The following is a 17,323-nucleotide window of genomic DNA, read 5'->3' on the forward strand; positions in this document are numbered from 1 at the left end:
TTAACTGCCTGGGGTGTGCAACTGAACAAGCTGACTGCAGCCATTCCAAGATTCACAATCTTCTACAACTCAGTGTGCTTCAAAGACTTTTTCAATACTGGTCTCAAATGAGTAATTTCATTCCATAGTAAGCTTTAAAGCTTCTCTTTTTGGTTACAAGTCTACGCTCTCTATTACGTGCTTGCCAGGTGGTAATGCTAGCTCATTAAATCTATGTGCATTAGCTTTATAGGATTACTACACAGTAGCAATCAGAGCCGGCATTGCCCACAACAGGTTAGAAATGTGAAATAAGTTACTCAATGTGTGGATGTCCTAAAAGTGAGGTGGTGGCTGCTCAGAAATATGAACATGCAGTAGAGTGGACTTGTTGCTGCTTTTGAAAACTGTATGAGTTGGTCAGTACAGCCACCTACAGTACCAGTATCTACGCATTACTCCTTTACCACCTTTATCCCCACCCATTCTTCCACTTTTAATTACAGAATATCTCCTGCCGTATTCCTCAAACACTTCCAGACTCTTTCAATTCTCTCACTCACCATTTCAGTCAGAGTGGGTTGTACTTTCTCTCTCCTCTAGGCTAGCATCTGCTTCATCCCATACTGCTCTTTTCCAGGGATCATTCTGAATGGCTCAAATATGACTCTATTTTACTTTTGTCTGAACTGACATCTAGTACTGTGGTTGTAAATGAAAGCTTAAGACCTTTATTTTAACAATGGTATAAATGCAACTATTTGCTAGCATTCGACACCTTCTATAACATTTCTGACAGCACATGTATGTCAGAGGCTAGTTTTGTGTGTAACTTTGGCTCTTTTTTATATCCCTTTCAGACCTGCAAAGTGAGAGGATCTGAAGGGGCAAACGCGCAAATTAGACCAGGCTTATCAACCCTCTTCTCAACCACGGTTGAATGCTGCTCAGCTTTGGTGAACAGACATTGCAAAAAAAGGAACGGGAATTACATTTAACATTACTGATGTTCAAATGACATTTAGAGACAAGCAAGAGAGACCTGAGAGCGCGGCGAGCCAGAGACAGCAGGAGTACTGAGAGAACTGAGACTTTATTTGGTACTTATATGTAATGCTTTTGAAATAACGCCTGTGGAACTAGAGTATTAAACGCAAGTCTCTGAATAGTGATGGCAAGCAGTTATCCTGTGACAATTCTGTTTGAATAGGAAGAATGTACGTTCACTGAACATGTGTTAAGTGTATGAAAAGGGTAGATGAGATTCTGGGGCTGGGGGGGTGCTAGGAGTTGATCATGAATTGATAGGTGGAACCGTTTTCTGGACGTGGTTTGGCTTCAGTGGTGGTTGTTGGCTTTGGAGGCCAGTCGGGGTCCACACTGAGCTCCTGGGCCAGATGCATGTAGCGAGCCTTGGGTGTCATCTTGCGTGGACAGCACAGCCGGGACAGACACTTAAACGCCCCCAGGTCAATGCCCCCCTGAAAATACCACAGCCCCAAGAAAAAAACAAATAAAAAAAAACATAAAGCAGTAAAAGTAAGAAAAAGGGAGGGATGAAAGATTCCATGAACTTGCGTCATATTTTGTTCAGGTTTTTAAAAACGCTCTTACTGACAAATGTAAATCAGGACAGAAGCATGCTAACATAACTTTTGCATGCAAAATGTAACACTGGAGAGGAGCCACTGGCATGATAGGCAGGCACATTTCTTGACACTGGTAAACTGCAACAAGGGTGCATGCATGCAAGTCATTCAAAACAAAATTCAGCATGATAACAGTCTATAGAAGTTGGCAGTAGTAGGTTAAAGAGTGAGACCACTCCTTAAAAACAAGCTCATGGAGTCAAAGATCAGACAAATTAAAAGATTCCACAGCAGGTCTTTACAGGTTTGAAAAAAAAAAAAATCACATTTTCTCATGAATCTTATACTGGAAAAGAAACTTAAGGCTAGCCTGCTTCTATTTTTAATATTCTGTACTTGATAGGAACCACTGACAGTGTTGACTGACAGTTATCTAGAATATAGTAGGGAATCTAAGAGATAAGTGCACTAAGTAGAGCTTAGTAGGGCAGGTAGTCTGAAACTGGAGGTGCAGTAGACAGAGGGAGAGGAGGTAGCAATCATACTTCTACAAAAAAGCAATGGGAGGTATCCAAGGCTTGGAAACTGCACGAGCAGTGATAATAATAAAAGGCATCTCCAGTATATGGAAACTACATGTGTGCTTTGTACTTACAGCAAATTCAGTCATCAAATTGCATATGCACTGTAATGTATGTCACTACCTTAAAGTCATATTTTGGATGAAGTCAGGTCAAAAGAGGTACTTATCCAGATGCAGTGTATTACCTACAATGGTGGCCAGCACACCCCCAGTTTGGAGAAGCAGCAGGGGTACCAGTATAGGAAGCTAAGCAAATGTACTGCTGGACGGGGTTAGCAGCAAAAGATATTTTACTGCTTTACCTTGCCATCAGACAACCTTTTCAGACAGAAAACCACTGTGGTGTCAACGAAATACAGCTCCTTCTCGCTCAACAACACTCGACAGGGGAAATCAGTAATGTTACCTTACAGAGCATGGGAGTTGCTGGTCTACTGCTGCCTCAATCAGTTTGTTTGTTTGCATTATTGTGTGACTTAGTTAGTTTGTGTTATTGAGTGACCCTGGGGAATGTAAGCTAACCATTTAAAACAATAAACAGATTAAGGCAGCAGTAGACCAGCAACTCCCACGCACAGTAAGGTCAAATGATGGAATTTTGCCAGTGGAATCTGGTTGGTTTGGCCTATATGATGGCAGTCTCCTGTCAGACAAGGCTGTTTGATGGCAAGTGGTGAAAATATTCTAAATACAGCACAGACATAGACTGTTTTTTTAGTGGGCCTTTAAATGTAGGTGGCTAAAATACACTTTGCTGCTGACACTGCTTGGCAGTACACTGCTTAGCTTCCTTTGTGGATATTTCTGCTGCTTCACCAAATGGGGGGGATGCTGATCATCATCAACTGTAGTTAATACACTGACTATGGATAAATATCTCATTCAACCTGACTGAAAAAAAAAATCAATTTTTAAGGGCTTATTAAACTGATAAAAGGCTGGTTTAAATACTATCATGCCTCACAGATTATCATATTGACAGTTGAGTGGGGTTAAATGGTGTTTCCACAGGAGGTGAGAGCATTACTTGCTTCAAATAAAATAATTTACTCCCCCAGTCATAAACCCACTTATCTCCATGTAAATGTATTTTAATAGTGACCACCAGCAGCTCTACTTTTGAAAATAGCTGTCAGCTTCAGCAAGAATGTTACTGAGTAAAATACTCGCCCATGAGAGCAGTTATGAAGCTTATCTAAAAATGGAGGCGGAGAACAGAATGGCTTTGAGTAAAACTGCAAGTGTTAATAAACCCCTGAAGAAAAGGCCTGTCGGGGACACGAGAGGAAGAGGACAGATAAGATGAGACTGACGTCTCGCACATGCATGGTCTTGATTAGAGGTTAGAATACAAAGGTGTGGTCTGTAGCATTAGAGGAAGAAGTGGGGACAGAGAGAGAGGGAACACCACACAAGAGGAAAATGAAAGGGCTTAAGAAGAAGGTGTCAGATATTCCCAACCTGTGGTGTCGGGGCAGCAGGAGTGATGCCAAAGCTGCCCTGTTTGTCTCGGCTGAACACAAGCTTCCATAAGACGATGTCAAGGATGAAGGTCTATGGAATAGCGCAGTGGGCAGGGGAAAGAATTACAGAGAGGCTAATTTGATTTCACATAGCGTCTGTGTATGTTTTGCACAGAGGTCTTCAATTGTTGTTGTAGAGATAATGTATCAAAGCTTTAAGCTGTCTTCCATTCAGCTATGTGTTAATACAGGTGAGGTTAAAATTGCACTAAACAAATTAGTAAGAAGAGAGTGCGTGAACAGTCCTGTCTAGACACTTTTGATACATTGTCTCAAGATACTGGAAACAATTGTGTAATTTTTGATTTTGAGCAAAATCATCTTGATTGATTTTTTTTTTATTCACTTAAAAAGGTGAAGGGGTTTTGGACTGGTAGTGTAGGAAACAGCATCATCTAGGGTGTCTGTTAAGCAGTGCACGTATGCAAGGGAAGCTGTCTAAAAAGGAAGGCAGAGACATAGTGATTCCACTCCACCAAGTGTGGCAGGCCAGCAGAAACTATCCATTTTCATGCAACTGTACTATAAGTTATTTTTCTTAAAAAGCGTTCATCTATTCAAAAATTAAGACAAGACAAACGTTTGCTACAATAATTTAAAAAGATCCACAATTGCATACATTTAACCAAAGATGGTCACATAATTTAAGTGATAACTATCACAGATACTATATAACATTTTCACTTTACAACATAATTTGTTCCAATAACATTAGCCTAATCCTGCTGTCCAGCTAAATGAGACAAAGATGAGCACACTGCATGAAAAAACAAAAACTGAACATGAGAAAAACATCTATTGTTTACCATGTGTTCAAGTGTGTGTCTTACCTCCACCAAAACAGACACGGCGGCATTAGCTAAAATGATGAGGAAGAGTTTAATCCTCCACTCAAACGGGACACAAACAATCTGTAGAAAAAGGGACAGAGAGATACTCCAACATTGCTCATCGGTGATTATGAGCGCAACAGGCTTGTTTTAAAATGGATAGTTTAGATTATTCAAAGTAGGGTTGTATGAGGTATTTATCAATAGTCAGTGTATTAGCTACAGTAGATGCCAGTTAGCACAACCCCAGTTAGAAGAAGCAGAGAGAAGTCTAAGCACGGAAGCTAAGTAATGTATTGCTGTGGAGAGGGACAGCAGCAAAAGGTATTTTAGCCACTTTAGGAGTTGCAGATGTACCAGTGCCTAGTTTGTGTTATTGTGTGACTTTGGTGAATGTGAACTGTCTTTTCAAAACACCAAATAACACTAACACACTAACAGACAGAAGCAGCTGTACACTCCCATGTTCTGCAAGGTAAAATGACTCATTTTGCTTATGAAGTTTGGTTCGTTTGGAGAGAGTGATATTTAGCTTGTATAAGGGCAGTTTCCCACCAGAAAGTACAGCAGTGACAATATCCTAAATATAGGGTACACGTTAAATGATACGGATTTTTTTAAGGGGGCCTTTTTTAGATGGCTGACCTCATACAACTTCGTACAATCCTACATCAAATAATCCAAACTATCCCTTTAAGGCTTTATGTGCCTCAACCACTTCAGTTAGGTAAATCTTTCTAAAATTACAGAGTGGGCCTTTATATTATATCAAAATATTAAGAGTACAGAGCTCAGCACACTTCAGCCTTCAGAGCTGAGTAAAGGTGTTACATTTCTTGTGTTGACGTCTTCTTACCTCTAAAAACTCGTCAATGCTTTCGACAGGGTGGAACATGATGAAGAGCAGGAAAAAATACAAACTCAAGGCAGAAAGCATGAAAGGCCCTGATGAGGAGACGCACAAGCACAAACAAACACAAAAAAATTTATGTTAAAGTAACTTCATAACTGTTTTAAGACAGCCATATTTGTATTAAGAAGTAAGTTTCTTACAATTTTTGTAACTAGGCTGCCTGAAAGGTTTGCCCTTTGAGAAAACGATGGCAACAATGAGATACTGGAAGCAGGAGACATAGAAGAGGCTGGTGTTCTCGAAGTTTTGGATGTTGTGGTCATCCACCTCTGTGTCGTTGAGATCAGACTCATTGGTGTGTGATGAGTGGTTGCAGACACTAGGTGAGAAGAGAGCTCAGTTCAACAACCATCAAATAACATTTTCAGTTTGGTCAAAGCACAGAAGTCTGACTGCATTTATGAATGTGATGCAATTTTTATAATGCATTAACACAAATTCCTTTTAATGCCACTAATTTTTTTTGACGCTCGATGTTCTGTTGTACTGGCCTGACCCATAGTTTGAATCATTATCTATGGGCTAAAAATGAAAAAGGCATCAAATTCAGAATGAGTGTATAATTACTAAAAACAATAAAGTTAATCAGTTTGAACATTAATTATCTTGTCTTTGTACTGTACTCAATGAATATGGTCAAAAATGTTTGCAAATCACTGAATTCTATTTTTCACTTGTGCTTCACACAGCAGTTTTTTGGGGTGAGAGACTCGGGGTATACATAAGCAATAATCACAGGTACTGACTCTGTAAGCGGTTCCCAGACTGTGTACCAGGACTGCTGTCGGACCCAAAGGAATGTAATGGTCTGGAAGCCCAAGCAGATGAGGATCTGGGTCAGCACAGAGAACAGCAGAGGCCCTGAGATCAGACCTGATGGGGGACGACGTGACACCAGTTCTTTCCATGCTGGGTTCAGACTCACTGTAGAGGAGCAGGGGCACGGAGAAATTATGAAGATGGGCGGGAAACAGACATTGAGGGTGAGGAGAAAGGCAGGAGGTAAAGATACAGGTTAATAAAAATAAAAGTGACATGTAACGATAGTAAAAAAAAAACACAAGCTTATCTTTGTCACTTTTCCCATACTTACTGGTAAAGACAATAAGGAGGATGATGGCGATATCGATGAAGAGGAACTGGAAGTCTCCAAGGTTACTGAGGATCTGAGAAAAAAAACACAGATATCACAGATTAGTAACTGCCTTTTCATTAAGTCCATAGCTACTATTGAGTGCATGAGCAGCATTACGTACAGAGTAGAGGAGAGTAACACTGATGTATTGGATGATGCTGTAGAGAGCCATGAACTTGAACACACAGAAGGAGGTGATGAGAGCAGCACGACCCTCCCTATAAAAGCAAACAAATATTGTTACCTTTCCATCCAACATACAAGCCTCACAAATAACATTATGTCAAGTAGATAGAAAAATACAACATGATTTAAAAAGCCTTTTAAAATACTATAAATTTGTCTAAAATAGTGCATTTTAGCATATTAGAAACGGCACTCTCAATCCATTGAGGTGAAATGCTCCTTTTGAGTTTTATTTCTCTTGTTACCAATCATATTTTCTTTGCCATTTATTAATTTACTGTGTGTCACACACAAAAAGAAGTAAAGACGGACCTGATGAGGCTGGGGACACAGGAGATGTTGGGGGTCCTGGAGGTGAAGGGAGAAGCTACTGATGCCTCAAGTTCTGACAGAGAGATGCCACCATGAGCCCTTTTCAGAGCCTGAGTGAGGACAGTGAGAAACAGAATGTGTGTCCAGAGTGCAATCAATTGATGACCACTTCAATCTGTTATCATCACACTAAGAATTACTGGAAACACTTTCTATAAAGACCTAGTGAATTACAGGGGCATTCACAGTGAATTACAATGCATTCATAACGCACATCACATAAAAATACATACGTTTTGTGATGCATTACATTAACAGTCATAAAACATTACAGATGTGACTTATAATGAATTATAAGTTCAAGTGTCTTATGGATGCTCTTGACTAAAACAGACCAGATAAACTACAGGTTGACTGATGAGGCTTATAATACATTTTGACTACCTATACTCACCTCAACAATCAACTACAGAAAGGATTTACAGTATGCTACGATAGTACATGCAGTATCATAAGTTATGACTGAATGTGTTAAGTAAAGTACATAGTGATGCATCTATAATAATGCATGCTTCAACATAACGTTTCATTGTTGGTGGTAAGCAAAGAGCATGTTTGTGTGCATAGTCATAATGTATTATAAGCCCCATCAGTCAACCTCTAGTTTCTAATTAGTCAAGAGTTCATATAATCAATAATTCACTATGAATTCCCCTATATCGCACTATAGATGTGGTCTTCATAGAGAGTGCTACTGAATTACATTTTAAGTAGCCATACATACCCCACAGTCGTTTGCTCCATCTCCGCACATCCCCACAAAGTAGCTATAAGCAAATAATAAAGAGCAGTGACTCAAATGCTCAAAAGTCATCACATATACATTGACAAATTCCTTTTTTTGTACAGTTCTGACTGAATCTTGGTTCTACTGCTCATGATTATTTAACAGTGGCAAGCAGCATCTAGTGTGGATCTAACACTTCAATAAACTTTGACTTGTTAAAATCGTTTTTCATAGCTGCATTGCCTGTTTGAATTAAATACTCACTCTACGCCCTGCAGTGCCTCAATGAGCTGGGTTTTCTGGTCCGGAGCCATTCTGGCAAACACTGTCCCATGCAGCACCAGCTTCAGCAAGGCATAGCACAACATCATGACAACAGAAACAGCAGGAGTAGTAATAACTTTAACATTTCTAGCTCTGTTCAGTTACAGTAAAGGTTCTCATTTAAGAGCCTCCGCACCTTTTGAAGCATGTCAGGGAAATGCTCCTCGATGACAGCAAATGATTTTCCATTCATAGCAAAGTGGTACTGCTCTTGTGTTTTGTGCTCATCCACATCACACACGTCCTCCAGACTGATGTTGACTTCCTGTTAAAATAATTAAAGTATGGATTTGAGTCAAAACATTATCATATTCTAATTTAAGTTAGCCTCAATAATTACTATAGAGTTGAACCAACTTCAATCAAGAATTTGTGCAAAGGTCATATTTTATTATTCAGTGACTGTATTGGATTGCATTCATCATATCACCTCCAGGCGTGGGGTCTTGCTCGGCTTGTCAGCGTATCTCCAGGTGATTTTGGCAGCTTGTCCGTTATTGGGTGGGAGGGCGTCTGCGATGATGACTGTGTCTTGGGGAGGGATCATTCCACAGTCCCGGGCCACAGAGATGGCTGTCAGCATGTTGTCACCTGGAATGAAAATATAGCACGTCTAATTTTGCATTTTTTACAAACAAACTTCAATACTTATTTTATGATGATCAGCTCCTCTGGAGATATTAAGGCTCATGTGCAACTTGTGACCTGCATGATAGCTGTTAAGAGAAAGTATGTTTAGTCACTTCAATGTGAGACATTTTCTGGACTGTTCTGAGACGTGTTGCAACCTTTGGAAGGCAGATGACAAGGTCAAAGTCAAGCAAGGAAGTAAAAACCAAATCCTGTGGTGGATGTTGGAGTTGGTTTGTGCCAGTTACACTGAGCAGCCTAGAAAATGTTATTAGTTGAGATTACAGGTACAGCTGAGTAAATACCAGAGGGATTAAAACTTTTGAGTGCCAATACATAGATTAGCAAACTCATTATGCTAACTGTGTCACAGCAATAAAAGACCACAAAAAGGTAACTTTTAAACTGGTATTTTGCAACCTGGGCCCTATTTTTCCATGTTTTTCTGTCTACATGACTAATGGGAAATTTTTTTTTTAAAGTGGTTCAGTATTGGGGCAGAACGTGGCCATCAGAAGCGAAACTAAGATACAATGTAATTCTACCTGAACCACGTTAGACGTGAAAATATTCTGGCTGCACACACCATTCCTTCCCACTGCTTCTCTGATATCCAACCTCCCTGAAATGCCTCTCTCAATATTTTCACATCTAATGCGGGGAATTAAGGGTTTATTTAAAACTAAACAGAGTTAATTATTGTTGGAACAGTGGAAAGATGACCCGAGATGTTTTTGGTGAGTTTTATTTCATAACTGTCAGAATGAGAGAAACATGAAAGGAAGCCTGTGTTTTGTGCACTCTCTGTTTTCATTTGTGTGACTCTGTGGTTATACTGATGTCATTACTGGCTTAGTTAAGGTCTCTGTGCGTCAGTATGTGTGCATGGTCTCACCAGTAACCATGACAGTGCGAATATTTGCATGGCGGAGGTCCTGCAGCACCCCGGGGGTTTCTGCCTTAAGTTTGTTCTGCATGATGATCAGACCCAGGAACTCCATGTTTGCCTCGATGTGATCTCTGGTTCAAAGGAAAAGCGGTACACATTTGTACAAAGTGCCAAGACCTACATAGATAAAATACATTTGCTTCCAGTAAATTACTTTCAACAACAGTTTGACACAAGAACCATTTCAGTTACTTTTCTTATTCAAATATCACAGACTAGACAAATGCAGGCCAGACAGTGTAATGTTAGCAGTGTGATTAGCATGCTAAGCTAAAATAGCAACAGCAATGCTCAGCTTGAAGTTCTCTGGTTTAAAATGAAGGTCAAATCAACAATAAACAGCACACAACCTGTTGACGTTCTGGACTTTGTGCCAGGTGAGTTTGGATTCAAGTCGACGATGAGCCAGAGCTATGACCCTAAAACCCTGCTTGGTGTAGCCCTCCAAAACCTCTGCAAAGTTTTCTGGCACTGCAAACAGACAGACAGAGATTCAAGAAATAAGTCAAGTTAGAGAGGACACATCAAACTTTGGCTTTTGTGCTCATCTCATTGGTCAAAGGCTGCCTGCTAGAATTTGGCAATTCATAATGGTGGAGAATTGCTTTTAGTGGAGGTTCCCTTACTGGACAGACTACATAATGATCCATTTGTTGCGGCTGATGCTGAGACAATAATATATATTTTACAAATGCATAAATGAGAGGATGAAAATTAATAAATATATATTTTTAGATTTAGGTTCAGTTCATGTTTAGTATTTCCAGTGATGTTCACGACCAGAGCAGGTATCTCACCTGTCTCTTTCTTGCAGAGACTAGCCACCACCTCTGGTGCTCCCTTCATGTAGGCATCCATACGTTTCTCCCCCAGCAGACGAGCCACCACACACATCCTCTGAAGTGCTGAAGAAAAAGGAAACTGGCGCACGATACCGATCTCATACGCTGACTGCACATGCACACCCACACAGACACAAATACAAAAAACAAATAACAGTCTTAATCTTTTATGTCATGAATTGTATTATTAAACGAATAATTATAAAATTGCTACTTCCAGAAGGATAATGGGTGACTCAAATGTTTGGTCAACAAAATCTTGACACCTTTAAAGATTTGATTATCAGCTAAAGCATAAACAAATTAATTTACAACACTTGAAATGAAATTTCCATTAAATGGTCAACATTATTAATAGAAGAACACTACTGCTGCATATTTTACTGCTCATTAAACTTTTAACTGTATACTCAGAGGGAAAACAGAATTTGATGAGTGCATTTTCAAAAAGGAAGTAAGCTACTTACCGAGAGCTCATACAGTTCCTAGAATGAGAGATGAAAAGAGCCCGTGAGAAGCAAATAAATTTAAGTGTTGGCATATGATGGTAGTGTCTACTGATGTTACTTTAAAGCACAAGAGTTTGCTGGTTTGCAACTTTGTCAATTTGTATCACCTATATCACCTATTGTATGACTATAAAAAAGTCAGACAATGAATACAGTGACCACAACCACACTCCAGCTCTAATATTTGACTAATACCATTGGATTGATAGTTATGTACTTCAATTTTAATGTCTATACTGATAAGACAGATTGATTTCCCTGACTTTGAGTAGCTGTGGTTGTACTGCTGATCAGCTGGGTTACTGTTCATACCATGTCCTGCTCCGATGAAGCAGCAGGCTCTGGGGGCAACAGCTGTTTTGGGGGTCGAACCACAGTGGGCATGATACGGTTGTGGAGAGATGTTTCCTCCTCAGTGGCCTCCTCCAGGATCTTGGCAAACAAAGATTTGAAGAAAAGGAGGATCAGAAAAATGTCTGTGCATCACTATGCAAAAAGAGTAAGTAATATCAAGACTGTGTAAACATACTAGTCACATGGATTCCACTTTATTTGTAGGCTACCAGTGTGCAAGAAAGAAACACAGGGACTCTAAAAACGTTAATTTGTCCCCATATACCTTTTTGAGGGTGGTCTGAGTAATCTAATTCCAACTGTGTTGCCCTGACCAACATAATGCTTTTGCATAGATACAGAACAACTCACCCAGCCTGTAGCCTCAAACATTTTGAGGTCCAGCGGGTCTCCAGACAGCTGGCCCTCTATTTTGGTAAGAGAGTGGCAGGTGGCCATACAAGCCACAAACTGGGATTTGACAAGATTCTCCTTGTAGGCATTTTCCTCTGACAGGTGGAAACTGAAGAAGACAGAAGACATGTTTTACTAAGATATGTCAATGTCAGTTTTTCTTACTTGCTCATCTCTCCATTTTATAAATAAAAATGCTTCCATAAGCAATGGACTTCTATGACAAGCATAAAAAATACTTTAGTAACAGTGTGTGGTTACGCCTACATTTAAGCCCTTGATTCATGGTACACAAATACACAGATCACTTTTCTATAAAAAAAAAAAAAATCACTACCCACTATTCTAAATTTGAGGAAATAAATAATCATACCACTCAGGTGTTCACTCAAAAATTTCTCTGTTCTTCCCCTCTGCCTCTTTCCTATCATTAAGGTTTTTAAACACCAGTGAATCACAGCAAGGGAAAAAAAAACCATAGTGGGTTCGATTTCTAGCCTTTAATGAACCTCTGGCAATCTGGACTATTTATGACTACAATTTGATAAATTAGCAAACAAATAAGACTTTTGACTCTTGAGTTTGTATAAATCTTGGTAATTTGTAAATAATAATTTTGTGAAATAAACTTTATTTATTTAGGCCTACTTCAAATACAATCCTTTTCATTCATCCATTTCCAATAAAATCATCCCTAACCCTAAATTCATTATTTCTGTGGACTTATTGCTTTATTTGATGGCTTTGCTGCACTGGCATTTGGTGATCTTTTGATAAAATTCCAGGCCTGCAACAGGATAACAAATTTCCTAAGTGGAAATTGGTTGGTTGACTTGTTGATATCTTGTGGTATCTAAATGATTTCCCTCAAGCTGTTAACGCATAGGGGTAATTGTGTTGTGACTATCAGTGAAATTTCAGCATTTATAGTGATTTGTCATGAAGGAACTTGAACCATTAGAAAAAGTTATTCCAGTATTTTAAAATCCTTTCCACCAGGCAGTCAGCAGAGCAATACCAGCTTGACTTGAGATTTCTAAAGTTTATTTGGGATGCAGCTGTAATATACTCCAACAGTGGCAGTTCTATATTTGATAAATTAAGTTACTGAAAGCTTACCTGCCATTCTCAACCCTCTGGACTCCCCATAGATCTAATCCATCTTCTGTCAGAGTTCCAGTCTGCATGTAGACAAAAAGTAGAATTTAACTGAGTTTGATTGACTGAATCAAATGGAATAAATTTTATTGTTATTGCCACAAAACTAGAGGCAGGTACAATCCACTTTAGGTGGCATTATTAGTTTAATTTCATCATATAAGTGCTATGCAAGGTTAGTGCTGGCCACTGAAGAATAAAAATAGAACTCATACAACCACCAATACTCACTTTGTCAAAGCACACCAGATTGATTTGTCCACAGATATTAATCCTCTGTGGGCTGATGCAGAAAATGCCAATGTGTTTGAGGCGTCGCTGGGCGTAGACAATGCCAGCTGTCATGGCGGCTGGCAGCGCTGGTGGCACAGTGATGGTAATGATGTCAAGGGACTCAATGATGATGGTCTTAGCTGGCACCTGGGACAGGTAGAAAGGAAAAAGTCAGAAATCTTTTGTATTTTTGATAATCTCTTGTCTTTGTTTACCAATCTATAAATAAACACTCCCAATTTATTGGTTGAAGGGGCAGCAAAAATCCAGGTTTGAGACTCAAATATGTGGCATTGTGGTAGTACAGCAAAGCTCTGGGGTTTCTGCTCTGATTGTTAATGTCAACAACAAATCCAAAGCAAGAACCCAGAATGGCTGATCCTCTAAGTCTGACACTAATCTTACAACAAGCCTATAATTATACAACAAGTGTTACAGAGACAGGAAAACTAATGTCTCAAGCAGTTCATGACTCAGTAATGGGCCTACGTCACGTCCCTTCCGGTGGACCACAATGGGACCTAACTTAAAATGGTGATAGACAAATATATCTTTTTATCCCATTTGTATCATGTGACAAATTACACATATGTTGTTTCTCAATTAAAAACAATGTACAAGTCAAGAAAGCTGCCGTCTGTTGTAAAACTATTAAAGCATTAGACTGTGAACAAACTGAGAATTTCTTGACTTGTGAAATTGTGTTTTAAATTGACAAACAACATATGAGAAATTTGTGACAGTTCAAATGGAATGAAAAATTAATTTGTCTCTTGCCATGGACAATCGTTCATATTTTTTCAGAATTTAGGTCCCAGACGTGACGTAAGCACTCTATGTCCATTTTAATATATTTCTTAATTTCTATTTTCATATCAACATAGACGTACAACAAAACGACAACAAATAAGTATGCGACAACCACAACAATAATAAAGACAGCAACAATAACAAACACCACAATAAAAGGTAGAAAATTATAATACTTGGGCTGTTGTCCAATTCTTTACATGTCATCAAAAAGACTTTGATAAGGTGATTGAGCCTCTGTCACAGATACTGTTTTGGGTGATTCTGCCCCCTAGTGGGCAAATATCTCATAAATTCAGTTTAAAGCTTCAGCCACAGTTTCCTTGTCAAATCAATAGATAAAACTGTGGTTGTACTGGGTAGCTCACAGGTGAGAATATGTGCACCTACATGAGTGATAGAAAACCAGTACAGTGTTTGTACAGATTATGTATTTTTATTATTGTAAATCAACAGAAAGACAGGGCCAGTGAAGGTTCCACTGGACATTACAAGATCTGATGTTCTTATTTCCTGCCCCTCTACGTCTAACATTCTGAACCCGTTTAACTCAAATTGAGAACATGATATCAGTTTAATCTGTTTGTCACCTCCTACATTACCTCATTCATGACGCTGAGGACGATGGAGTAGACAAAGCCAATTCCAGCCACGGCCACCAGACACAACAGGAAGAGGTAGGCATCGCGGTACAGCTTGAAGTCGGTGGGTTTTGGGTAAAGGATGGAGCGCACCAGCTGGCCTTTGGCTGTGCTGAAACCTGGGTGAAGAAGTTATGAGAAGTTTTGAGTGAAAAGGTTTTCAAAATTTGATCTCACACTCCTTTTAGACAAGGACTGAGCTGTGACAGAAGTCTTCTAGGAGTGGCTCAAATGTGGATTTAATATTTTATGGAGCAGATGATATGCTGGCTTCCTGAATGAAAGGAATATTTATGACCTCTGAAATACTGTGTTGCTCCTATAATGAGCTGCAGTGCAACCTGTGAGTTATGTATCTTTAGACTTTTGTACGTCTTTTTTTTTTTTTTTTTATCTCCAATAAGTGACTGAAGTCCTTACACTTTTGTACATCTTTTTTTATTTGTATGTATGTATGAAGGAGTGTATGCATGGGTCAGTAAAACTTAACTTGAATATCTTCATTTTTGGACCCAAGTTTGTCCAACAGCATCAAGGAAATGTGCACTAATTTACAGATTATCCAAACATGAACTCATCTGAATACCTTCCCTCAGACACATACACCTACCTGTGCGGACCACCACAGCCTTGACCAGTTCGCCTGTGTAGAAGCGGGTCTGGATGACGTTGGTGCCACAAAAGAGTGTGTGTCTCTTATGTTCCTCTGTGTTGTAGGCACTGTCAGTCCCCTCCCCCCTCTCCCCTGGTGCTGGGTTTGGGAGGTTGGTCTTTGTCACGGGAACACTCTCACCTGATCGGAGGGGGTCAACTCATGTTAGGACTGGAGATTTACAGTAAGAGTAGTTTGAATTTTGGGTTTATCCACAGATATATCCAGTATTCTGTGAGATTTTTCAGATTTCAGCTCTTACCTGTGAGCATGCTTTCATTGACAATACAGGTGCCGCTGACCAGCACAGCATCACATGGCATGATGGTCCCATTGCTGGGGATGACCATCACATCACCGGGCACCAGATCAGTAGACAAAATCTCTTCTATTTCTGCAAGGAAAGGGGCGTTGCAATGGAGGGGTGGGGAAGGTAAATGTGTGCATTAAATACAGATAGGTAGAGAGCAGGTAATAAAATAAAAGATAGAAAATGATGAGTGCGGAGAAAGGTGAAAAGTGTGTAAATGAGCCAACAGAAGCAGATGGTGGATGGAGACAGGGGGTGAGAAAGGAGATACTTTGTGTGTCAGAGCCCCAGAGTCTTGTTCAGCACATCTCTCATTACTCACGGCTCTCTTGGCAGCAGGGGTAAAAAAAAAAGCTGAGGCATCACAAGCAGGGGCCAGTGCAGTATATGAAGGCATAAACAAAAATATACGGTGTGCAATCTTCCACAACGTTTCTAACTGATTCTGAACATAAGTTTAATTTTGTCTTTTGGCCAACATGGATTGAAATAAATTTTAACTGGCTCCAGCTGATAATTAGACAGCTGATGATACTTATGCATCTTCTCTGCAGACACAATCACCCATTTTAAAAATCATGCAGACACAAAAAAGCATGTGCAGAAGCATAAAAGAGTACTTTTAAATATATACATTTGCTACATGCACTGTCTAAAAAACTCTCTCTCTTTGCAAGTCTGCATTGTCCCACCCTAGCAGCCATCTGGAGGACAGCCAAAGCAGGGTGACTGTGTAATCGAGTCTGGCCCAGCACAGAAGCAGAAAAATGTCAGGTTGGTTTGGAAAGCACTCTTTAGAAAAGCAGGAAACCAAATATAATAATACAGGCAGTGCACTACTATTAAAATGTCTCAACAGAGGCTATCAGCAAAAAGAAAAAAATTACACAAAAGGAATGGCACAAAAACAAAAGAAATTTGACAAACCATTGTTGGCTCGGCATACAGACACACGGACAATACTGTGAGCTGCCACCATATCATGAAGCATGACGTATTGCTGGAAAAAAGGGACAAAGAAAACAGGTGATAGATATTAGACAGTTTCTTGATTCCCATGACTACCTGTGTGACTACGAGGGTGTTTAAGGCTGAGTTTCTGAACTTTGCAGCCAGGGGCAGCAGACCGTGGTCAGATGAGCCTTTATGCTACTCTGAAAACCCTGGATTAGTCATGAGCAGGGCAGTGTGTGTGTGCTGTCTTTAAATATGCATTCCTGTGATTCTCTTGGGTATTGGCAATGTTAATGTTGGGTAATGTTTAGCCCATGTTGTACAGTTTTGTATAACAGAATAACACTTTTGTCAAAGCTAACATGAGATAAAACAAAGCGATGACATATACTGATATAACATGTATGTGACATAAGACAATTATGTCACATAAGATGCAGATGCATGTGGTGAGATAACACTACTTAAACTGGACGGACACTGTATGGATTAAACCAGGGTTTAACTCTTGACTGATCTAGAATCCGGCCAAATTTTTGCTGGTCTTTTGTAATCTGTCTTGCAGCTTGAGCAGGTCCATGGTTCGATTTCCAACATGGTTGCTGTCAAAACATCTGTTATAAACTGTAGTGAGCTTGTTTGAATATTATTGTAATAGTGATAAACATGTTCTGGTTAATTGTAGTT

At 39.6% G+C, this 17,323-nt stretch overlaps 1 protein-coding gene across 3 annotated transcripts in view; it reads right to left on the reverse strand.

The window, feature by feature from the left end:
- Positions 1-687: 687 nt before the first annotated feature.
- Positions 688-17,323, reverse strand: part of atp13a3 (ATPase 13A3) — a 43,762-nt gene continuing 27,126 nt past the window's right edge. For 2 of the 3 annotated variants that reach the window (XM_084723298.1, XM_084723299.1), the window contains exons 10-34: positions 16,610-16,682; positions 15,635-15,766; positions 15,331-15,513; positions 14,682-14,839; positions 13,228-13,416; positions 12,958-13,019; positions 11,797-11,947; positions 11,404-11,523; positions 11,050-11,067; positions 10,538-10,691; positions 10,091-10,211; positions 9,687-9,811; positions 8,592-8,752; positions 8,298-8,426; positions 8,102-8,181; positions 7,835-7,877; positions 7,051-7,160; positions 6,674-6,770; positions 6,511-6,583; positions 6,164-6,341; positions 5,558-5,736; positions 5,361-5,449; positions 4,505-4,585; positions 3,613-3,705; positions 688-1,460 (exon numbers count right to left, since the gene is read on the reverse strand). In XM_084723298.1, coding sequence (XP_084579424.1) covers positions 1,263-1,460; positions 3,613-3,705; positions 4,505-4,585; positions 5,361-5,449; positions 5,558-5,736; positions 6,164-6,341; positions 6,511-6,583; positions 6,674-6,770; positions 7,051-7,160; positions 7,835-7,877; positions 8,102-8,181; positions 8,298-8,426; positions 8,592-8,752; positions 9,687-9,811; positions 10,091-10,211; positions 10,538-10,691; positions 11,050-11,067; positions 11,404-11,523; positions 11,797-11,947; positions 12,958-13,019; positions 13,228-13,416; positions 14,682-14,839; positions 15,331-15,513; positions 15,635-15,766; positions 16,610-16,682 — 2,997 coding nt within the window. In that variant the 3' untranslated portion in view covers positions 688-1,262. The remainder of the gene's footprint in view (positions 1,461-3,612; positions 3,706-4,504; positions 4,586-5,360; positions 5,450-5,557; positions 5,737-6,163; positions 6,342-6,510; positions 6,584-6,673; positions 6,771-7,050; positions 7,161-7,834; positions 7,878-8,101; positions 8,182-8,297; positions 8,427-8,591; positions 8,753-9,686; positions 9,812-10,090; positions 10,212-10,537; positions 10,692-11,049; positions 11,068-11,403; positions 11,524-11,796; positions 11,948-12,957; positions 13,020-13,227; positions 13,417-14,681; positions 14,840-15,330; positions 15,514-15,634; positions 15,767-16,609; positions 16,683-17,323) is intronic. The other variant, XM_084723300.1, reaches the window with a different exon arrangement.

The sequence above is a fragment of the Lutjanus erythropterus genome, chromosome 7 (assembly GCF_056507025.1).
Source record: "Lutjanus erythropterus isolate fLutEry1 chromosome 7, fLutEry1.hap2, whole genome shotgun sequence".
Classification (NCBI taxonomy): domain Eukaryota; kingdom Metazoa; phylum Chordata; class Actinopteri; order Lutjaniformes; family Lutjanidae; genus Lutjanus; species Lutjanus erythropterus.